This window comes from Juglans microcarpa x Juglans regia, chromosome 3S (assembly GCF_004785595.1).
Source record: "Juglans microcarpa x Juglans regia isolate MS1-56 chromosome 3S, Jm3101_v1.0, whole genome shotgun sequence".
Lineage (NCBI taxonomy): Eukaryota > Viridiplantae > Streptophyta > Magnoliopsida > Fagales > Juglandaceae > Juglans > Juglans microcarpa x Juglans regia.
The window spans coordinates 25,002,193-25,012,460 of record NC_054599.1 but is presented as its reverse complement, the minus strand read 5'-3'; the positions used below and the strand labels follow the sequence as shown (position 1 = coordinate 25,012,460).

At 30.5% G+C, this 10,268-nt stretch overlaps 1 protein-coding gene across 1 annotated transcript; it reads left to right on the top strand.

The window, feature by feature from the left end:
- The first annotated feature begins 2,698 nt into the window (after positions 1 to 2,698).
- Positions 2,699 to 9,627, top strand: LOC121258400. The gene is made up of 3 exons (XM_041159916.1): positions 2,699 to 3,146; positions 7,951 to 7,966; positions 9,315 to 9,627. The coding sequence occupies exons 1-3, from the start codon at positions 2,883 to 2,885 to the stop codon at positions 9,431 to 9,433; spliced, it is 399 nt and encodes a 132-aa protein (XP_041015850.1). The 5' UTR covers positions 2,699 to 2,882; the 3' UTR covers positions 9,434 to 9,627.
- The last annotated feature ends 641 nt before the right edge of the window (positions 9,628 to 10,268 follow it).

Here is a 10,268-nt window from a genome sequence, read left to right as displayed (position 1 = left end):
CCAATATTGTATGTCAGCAAATATGTAGGGTAAAAGAATAATTAGATGATATGATCGCAGGTGGTCACATTAGGCTGTGGGAGATGTCATTGATTATGAGGACAAAGTACGACAAGTATTTGAGAGATTTAACTAGGGCTAATATTTTCTTATATGTAGCTGTCGTCTTTGATCCGAGGTATAAGTTGGATGGCATGATATTTGGATTGGGCCTTGCGTACGGGCAAGTATGGGCTGAGCTTATTGCAGCAAGGGTTCAGGAAACCCTTAATAGATTATTTGATGAGTTTTCTACTATGCGGGGTGATAATATTACAGTACCTACACCTACCCTCTCAGCCTCAGGCTCACAGTTTCCTGAAGTCGAGGTTGGGAAAAGACGTAGATTGGAGTGGGGTGAGAGGTATGAGCAAAACCCCTTTCTCCGGAGTTCTATAGAGGCTCAGTCAGAGATAGACAGATACTTAGCAGCAGAAATTCTATCATTTTCACAAGATTTCGATATATTAAGTTGGTGGAAGGTGAATGCTGTGAAGTATCCCATCCTTGGGGAGATAGCCCGGACACTTTTGGCCATCCCTGTTAGCACCGTAGCCTCAGAGTCAGCCTTTAGCACCGGAGGGCATGTATTAGATTCATTTCGGAGTTCATTAGCTCCTGCTACTGTGGAGGCTTTGATTTGCAAGCAGAATTGTATCAAGGGAACTCCAATTCATGTTCCGGATGTTCTTGAGTATGAGGAGGCCGACGTCGAGGAGGAGGGTGATGATCAGCCTGGATCTGGTATTTATTTTAATTTCATTTTCTAATTTCTTATTTTAATTGATTTATTTTCATTTAATTGGTATTCATTAATTTGATTTCAAATTTAATACTTATAATGATACATGAGACGGCGTCTACGGCTACCTCCGATGCAATATGACTTTGTATTGGACCCACCATTGCCATGGTTTGCACAATTTCTCCCTTAATTATTTTTTGCATTTAAAATTTTGTTTAATCTTTATAACTTTTTAATTCTAATTTGTTTTATTTTTAACTTATTAATATTTCAGGTTTTATAACTTATTAACTTTTATGATCTTGATTTTCAGTCTCACAGCAATCGACACAACTCGCCATTCAATGAACTCACCGCTACGGCTCCACCCCAAAATCAAATTGATCAAATTGAAAAAATATGATTTTGTGAATTTACAATTAATTGTAATGTTGCTACAATAGTTAATTGTACAATTTGTAATATTTATTTTTTTAGAAGAGTTGTAATAGTGTAATAGTTTATTAGTTCTCTTAATTTGTATAATTGTAAACTACTAATTTCAGCTTAGTGCCTTAGTGATGATTATTATTTAATTAGTTAATAGTTGAAACTTAATATCTACTTAATAGTTCAATTTATGATTCTATATATATATATATATATATATATATATTTTTCAATTTTTAAATTTATATATTTTTTAAGTTAAATTATGGGCTCATAGTGGCCCAAAAACAGATTATGGGCCCAAAGTGGCCCAAAACCGATTCTGGGCCATTTAGAATCCAGAAAATTATACTGGGTTGAAGGCCCATAAAGGGGATGCGGGGGTGCAGACGGATGGAGGTCCACCCCCGCACCCGGTAGCGTGACGGGGTACCCCGCCCCCACCCATGCGGGGGCGGGGTACGGGGAAAAATTCCCCAGGGGGCGGGGGAGGGGTGGCCTCGCCCCGTAGGGGCAGTATCACCCCTAACTTTTTTAAAACGACAAAAAAAAATATTGTTATTGGTTCATTTCTTTCTTTTGATTCATTATTTTAATAAAAATTTTATTCATCATCACCACACACCACACACTATACTTCTCTTACTAAATATGTGATATAAAAATGATGAGCAGAAGAACTCAATTAATTTAAGAAAATTTAAAAAAATATAATGTGTGGCGTGTAGAGATGATGAGTATCAGAACTCTTATTTTAAAGTTATGATAGTTAGAAGTTTATTGCTTAATAAATCACTTATTATAAGATTTATTGCATTTATAAAAAAATTAACATTTATTTTGTATATGACGTGGTTAGTTTGTGAATAAAAAAATTATAAATTGATTTATTTTTATTTCTAACATGCAATTTTTTAAATAATGAAGAAATAAATCTGTACGGCCAGACTTAGATGGAGTCGTTTCACTTGCATATATATTTACATATAAAGAGAGGTGATGTTCTCACATCATTGACTGACTCTATGAAAGGAAATTTAAAATTTTAAAATATAAAATTTGTCTTTGAGTAACACTATATTTGAAAAGAAATTCTATTTTGAGAACTAATTATTTTCTCCACTCTGTGGAGAAATGACGTTTGCATATATGACTTTATGAAAATGATAAGGTTATTATATTTTATAATTTATTTATAATTTTTTATTTTACTTAATGATTAAAAATGTGATTATTGATAAAATCATATATATTTTTATTTTTTTGAATGATTAAAGATGTTAAAGAAATTTAAAATAAAATGATAAAAAAATAAAATTTTTTAAATATAATATAAGTAATATATGAGTAGTGAATCAGTTGCAAAAACATCATTGCCCATGAAGCTATAAGGGTTAGATAGAGAAGTATTGACCATAGACCTAACTTTATTTACACGTGGCTTCCATGTATTCACCGATGGAGCAAACTGCAGCTTCCTACAAGAAGGGCATATAGTACATCTTTCACATGGCCAGCTGTGAAAAACATGGCAGTTTTACTTTGATTAAAACCATGGGCGGTTTATCTACCGCAACATAGTATAAGTACCCCATAATCTCCGTGTTCGTTATCGTCTGCGTCATAGAGCCGGAAATTAGATCGGAAGAACGCAAAGAGTTGGGTCAAAATGGGCAACAACGGAAGCACTCAGAACGACACTCAAACCGAGGAGGATTCCAGTTCCTATGCAAAAGCAGCGAAGGTGGCTGGTGCAGTAGCGGCAGGTGTGGGTGTGCTGGCTGGTGCGGTTGCTCTGCTATCAACTGTAGCCTCAGAGCAGCCAGGACCAACCGCAAAAGTGAAAACGATGAAAGCCCCAGGAAGGGAAGATACTCGCATTTCCAGGGATCACTTTGAAGGGAACGCCCAACAATACTTTCAAGAGCTTTATGTGTTTTCTGTTTGGAATATTAATATTTCCTATATATTATGGGTTTCGTTTAGTTTGGATGATTTTTTTTCCTTTTGATTGTCTGTAAAATAGTATGCACCCACCATCCACACCCCGCGTGCGCGCGCGCGTATATATATTATAAATGGAGTGTTGAGATGCATCGCATTATGATCAGTGTTTTAAATTTTGTACCGTACTGGCCGATACGGCCAAAATTTTTCGTTTCGGCCGTCCGGCTGGTACAGGTACTGTACCACCGGCCAAAATACCGGCCTCAATTTCGGTCTGTACCGGTCTATATTTCGGCCGGTACCGGCCGATATTTCGGCCTGTGCTTTTTTTTTTTTTTTTTGATTTTTTCAAACTACAAGCTTATTTTTTAACCTCCAATTCAGACTAGACTATTTATAATTTATATATATATGTATTTGTATATAATTTATTTATATATAGACTATTATTTTGAAATATAATTTATATATATATTTATATATATAATTTATTTATAGATTGATTATCTCGAAACGTTATCTCAAAACGCTATCCCGAAACGGTACCGGTACCGAAATATTTCGTTCCAGTGCCTTGACCGATACGGCGTCCGGTACGGTATTCAAAACATTGGTTTTGATCTTTTCCGGTTATTTTCTCGTCTTCTCTGTTTCATTTGTTGGTTTTTTTTTTTTTTTTTTTCTCTCATCAAGCTGTTCAGAGTTAAGTTAATATAATTGAATTGTTTTTAGAAGTTAATATAACTGTGTAGCAGCTATATAAAAGAGAAGGCTGAGAAAAATAAGTAAAAGTGTAAAGCTAAATGCAAAAACAAATAAAAGTATATTTGCCCATTTTAAAGAACAAAAACTCCACTTTGAAACTATCATTAATGCTAAATATTTCATTGAAGAAGCAACTTTATTTAAATAAAGTTGCTTAACAAGCAACCGGCTGGCCTCTTAAAGCTGGACGATAAAGATAAAGTAGCTAGCACTAGCAGAATAATTAAATAAGCGATTATGGCTCCATAAGCTCTAGGAAAGCTGGTGTGATAAAGATAATTACTACAAGTAGGGTGATTGTATAAAAGTAAATTTATAAAATAAAGTGGATTGTAAAATTATTTTTATCATAAAATAAATTTAACAAATTATACTAGCAACGTCAATATGTGACTTTGTTGCCTTTTTTTTTTTTTACATTTTTTTCAAATATTTTTTAAATATATTTAAACATTTTTAAAAATAAAAAAATATCAATATACCAATAATCACTTTATCAACTATTAAAAAAAGTTAAAATAAAATAAATATATAAACAGTGAAAATGGGAGTTTATATAAACTCCTTATTTGTAAAATATGTGGGATTCTGAAAATGATAATTGGGAGGGTGGGATATTGTTTGAAAAGCTTGTAGGAAGAATAATGATCAAATGTACAGTTCGCTGATCAGAAGACAATTTACTGAGCCACTACCATTTTCACACTGCATGATACACTTCATGAGGGCAGTAATTATATATGTATTAGTTTATGAATTAAAATTTCTGATAATCTACCAGGTTCACCTTTCAAATTGACTTATAAATAGGGATACTGATCTTATTTGTAAAAATAATCCTAGAAAATATTGAATGAATTTGGTAGACAAGTGAATTTAATAAAATATAATTTTATATTCCCCAAATCGGAATCATAAACTATAATATACAAAAATACATAAAAACAAGCGATTAGACAACTGCATAAGCTCTTCAACGGCTGAACTATACGGTAATTTCCTTTGTCATGTTGGTGCAATATGCATATTTGATTGTAGGCTCATGTGGGGCTTCAAGGGATAGTGCTAACCTATTAGCAATAGAGGGGCGCCATAGCCACCGAAAAAGTGTCCTGTGAAATGTCCGATAAGTGCATTTCATTTTTTTATTTTCCTTTTCTTTTATTTATTTATTTTTTAATCATCATAAACATTTTTTTAAAAAATAAAAATTTTACAACATCTTTAAAAAATATTCCTTAATTATTAGGTAAAAAAATAAAAACAGTTTCGGGAGAAATGCCTGGGACCCATTATCACTATCCCAAGCATTATTTCTCTAGTAGTTATCATGTGGAAAACTTGCTGGAGGAATAATAATACATCAGATTGGGCATCCATGTCCCAATCATGCGGCACCAAATGTGCAGTTTTTATATAATTCGTTAGATCTATTTTATAGTAAAATAATTTTACAATCTAATATACTATATCAGACTATGTTGTTTTGTGAGTTTAATTTTATGTATTTTTTTGTGGCTAATTATTTCTCTTTTTGAAAAGAAAAAGAAAGATAATTAAGACACCTTTAACATGCAATTTTTTGAAAAAAAAAATATTGTTATTGGTTCATTTATTTATTTCTATTATTCATAGAGATAATTTTTCTATAAAATATTATTGAATTGGTTCGTGAGACGATTATTCCAAAGTTATGATATTTAGAAGTTTAGTAGGTAATTTATTTTTGTATAATTTCTTTATGGCTAAATATTTCTCTTTTTGAAAACAAAAAGAAAGATAAAAACACATTTAATAGGCAATTTTTTGAAAAGCAAAAAAAAAAATATTGTTATTGGTTCATGTAGTTCTTTTGATTATTCATATAATTATCTTTTTCATAAAATATTATTGAATTGATTCATGAGACAATTATTCTAAAGTTATGATATGTGGAAGTTTAGTGGGTAATATTTATTTTTGTGTAATTTATTTATGGTTAGATATTTCTTTTTTTTGAAAAGAAAAAGAAAGATAAAGACAACTTTAATAGGCAGTTTTTTTAAAAGGGAAAAATATATTTTTATTGGTTCATTTATATCTTTCGATTATTCATAGAATTAAATTTTTAATAAAATATTATTGAATTGATTCATGCGACATGATTCTAAAGTTATGATATTTAGAAGTTTAGTGCTAATATTTATTTTTATATAATTTTTTGTGACTAAATATTTTCCTTTTAAAAAAGAAAAGAAAGATAAAGATAGCTTTAATAGGTCATAGAATTAACTTTTTTAAAAAATATTATTGAATTGGTTCGTGAGACGATTATTTTAAAGTTATGATATTTAAAAGTTTAGTGGGTAATACTTACTTTTATATAATTTATTTATAATTAAGTATTTCACTTTTTCAAAAAGAAAAGAAAGATAAAGACACTTTTAATAGGCAATTTTTTGAAAAGGAAAAGAAAATATTGTTATTGGTCCATTTATTTCTTTCGATTATTCATAAAATTAACTTTGTTATAAAATATTATTGAATTGATTCGTAAGACTATTATTCTAAAATTATGATAAAAAGTTTAGTGGGTATTAAATCACTTCTTATAAGATTTCTTGTATTTATAAAAGAAGTTAAAAAATTATTATTTATTTTATATATGACGTGGCAAGTTTGTGAATAAGAACACCTACAAATAGATTTATCTTATTTCTAACATGCAATTTTTTAAATAATGAAAAAACAAATCTGTACGGCCAGACAGATTCGGTGACTAGATTCGGATAAAATAACATTTTATCTCGTATATTCTTTATCTTATCTAATTATTATAATTTTTTAAAATTTTTATAGAAAATATAATAAATAATTTAATTTTTTAAATTTTAAAATAATTATAATATTTTATTAAATTTTCAAAACTTTCATTTTATCCCGACTTTCAACGTAGAGGCGATGTCCTCGCATAGAATCTGTACATGTGACTTGAAAACTACAGCTTCCTTAATAAGGAAGCCTTCCTAGAAGAAGGGCAGAACATGGTACGTCTTTTGCATTAGAAGGTTTTCCACAAAGGAAAAGTACGGCGGTTTTACTTTAGTTAAAAGCATTGGCGGTTTATTACGACAACATAGTATCAAGTACCCCCACACACTAGTAAGGGCACGCACCCTGTGCCCCGTTGCAAAAATATGATAATTATTATTAATAAATATAATTATGATATGTAATAAGTGTTAGTATTGGATAAATTTATATAAATGAGATATGATAGTAAATTAGATCTTATTTAGCTACCTATCACTTCATAATGAACAACAAAATGAGAATTTAAATCTATATAAAATTTAAACAAGTAATAGATTTATAATATTTAAAGTAAATTTAATACAAAATTAAGAGAAGTGACAGATTCATACAAGTTTAGTAGATAAGTAAAGTTACAAATTATAAGAATTTAAGTACAGTTTTGTCAAACAACACTATACGTTATGTTAATGTTTTAATTACAACACTACAAAGTTTGATGAGAATAGAAAAATGCCTAGAAAATAGGCCACATAGGAATTATATTTTTGAACTCTCTAAATCATGCTATATTGAAAATAATAGAATCATTTGGATATGTGGGCCATAAAACCCTTTGGTACATAAAGAGCTCTCGTTTCTATCTTTCACGCATACACACATAAAAGCTGTCGCGTCTATGAACATGCAGACAAATTTTAATCATATTCCAATTGGAAAGCATCCCCATTAACAAAATTAATGAAGATTTAACAAATATTTAGATCTATTTAAGCTTTGAATCCAACAAAAACATGCTGAAATAATTAGTTCTATTTCTCCAACAAAATATTTTTTTTTTATATATTTTTCAGAACTAATTATTTTCTCCACACAGTGAGGAAGTGACGTTTGTTTTTTATTATTTTTTTTTATTTTTTTAAAATCTTTTTAAAAGATATAAAAATATATCAATACACTAATAGTCATTATTTTAACTATTAAATAAAGAAAAAAAATTAAAATATTTAAAGTATGAAATGAAGAAAAGTAATATTTCTCAAAGAGTAATGCAATGGATCAGCCCCTGTTCACGGCTGATTCGTAACACACCTTATGCATCACGATTTAATCACTTTTTTTTTCTTTCCTTCTGAAGACTCGTTTCTCTCTTCTCACCTGTTTCCCCTTCTCCCTCCTGTTTCTCTCTTCTCACCTGTGTCCCCATCGCAGCCCAGATCTGCCGCCTCCACCGATTCGACCTACCACTACAGACACCGACCACTACCACTCAATTAGTTTAAGAAAATTTAAAAAAATATAATGTGTGACGTGTAGAGATGATGAGTATCAAAACTCTTATTTTAAAGTTATGATAGTTAGAAGTTTATTGCTTAATAAAATCACTTATTATAAGATTTATTGCATTTATAAAAAAATTAACATTTATTTTGTATATGAAGCTGTTAGTTTGTGAATAAAAAAATTATAAATTGATTTATTTTTATTTCTAACATGCAATTTTTTAAATAATGAAGAAATAAATCTGTACGGCCAGACTTAGATGGAGTCGTGAGAGGTGATGTTCTCACATCATTGACTGACTCTATGAAAGGAAATTTAAAATTTTAAAATATAAAATTTGTCTTTTATTTGAAAAGAAATTCTATTTTGAGAACTAATTATTTTCTCCACTCTGTGGAGAAATGACGTTTGCATATATGACTTTATAAAAATGATAAGGTTATTATATTTTATAATTTATTTATAATTTTTTATTTTACTTAATGATTAAAAATGTGATTATTGATAAAATCATATATATTTTTATTTTTTTGAATGACTAAAGTTGTTAAAGAAATTTAAAATAAAATGATAAAAAAATAAATTTTTTTAAATATAATATAAGTAATATATGAGTAGTGAATCAGTTGCAAAAACATCATTGCCCATGAAGCTATAAGGGTTAGATAGAGAAGTATTGACCATAGACCTAACTTTATTTACACGTGGCTTCCATGTATTCACCGATGGAGCAAACTGCAGCTTCCTACAAGAAGGGCATATAGTACATCTTTCACATGGCCAGGTGTGAAAAACATGGCAGTTTTACTTTGATTAAAACCATGGGCGGTTTATCTACCGCAACATAGTATAAGTACCCCATAATCTCCGTGTTCGTTATCGTCTGCGTCATAGAGCCGGAAATTAGATCGGAAGAACGCAAAGAGTTGGGTCAAAATGGGCAACAACGGAAGCACTCAGAACGACACTCAAACCGAGGAGGATTCCAGTTCCTATGCAAAAGCAGCGAAGGTGGCTTGTGCAGTAGCGGCAGGTGTGGGTGTGCTGGCTGGTGCGGTTGCTCTGCTATCAACTGTAGCCTCAGAGCAGCCAGGACCAACCGCAAAAGTGAAAACGATGAAAGCCCCAGGAAGGAAAGGTACTCGCATTTCCAGGGATGACTTTGAAGGGAACCCCAAACGCTACTTTCAAGAGCTTCGTAATAAGAAGTGAAAACATATGACATAGACTAGTGCTTGCTGCTGCTTGCTTTATGTGTTTTCTGTTTGAAATATTAATATTTCCTATGTATTATCGATTTCGTTTAGTTTGAATGATTTCTTTTCCTTTTAATTGTCTGTAAAATAGTATGCACCCACCATCCCCCACCACACACATATATATTATAAATGGAGTGTTGAGATGCATCGCGTTCTGATCTCTTCCGGTTATTTTTTCGTCTTCTCTGTTTCAGTTTTTGGTATATTTTTTTTTTCTCCCATGCATCAAGCTGTTAACAAAGGAGGGCATACGTGTGTGTATACATATATATATATATATATATATATATTATCAATAAGGGTTTGTATAATTTCTTGTAAAGTGCCTGATGAATTAACTTAAGAGTAAAGTTAATATAATTAATTGATTTTTTTTAGAAGTTGAGAAAGGATTTGCATGCTATTGTCAACTGTGTAGCAGCTATATAAAGGAGAAGGCTGAGAAAAATACGTAAAAGTGTAAAGCCAAATGCAAAAACAAACAAAAGTATATTTGCCCATTTTAAAGAACAAAAACTCCACTTTGAAACTATCATTAATGCTAAATATTTCATTGAAGAAGCAACATCGAAATAAAGTTGCTTAACAAGCAACCGGCCTCTTCAAGCTGGACAATAAAGATAAAGTAGCTAGCAGAATAATTACAGAAGCGATTATGACTGCATTGGCACAAGGAAAGTTGGTGTGATAAAGATAATTAATATAAATAGTGCGATTATATAAAAATAAATTCACAAAATAATGGAACATGAAATATAACAAATTATAAAATTATTTTTATCATAAAG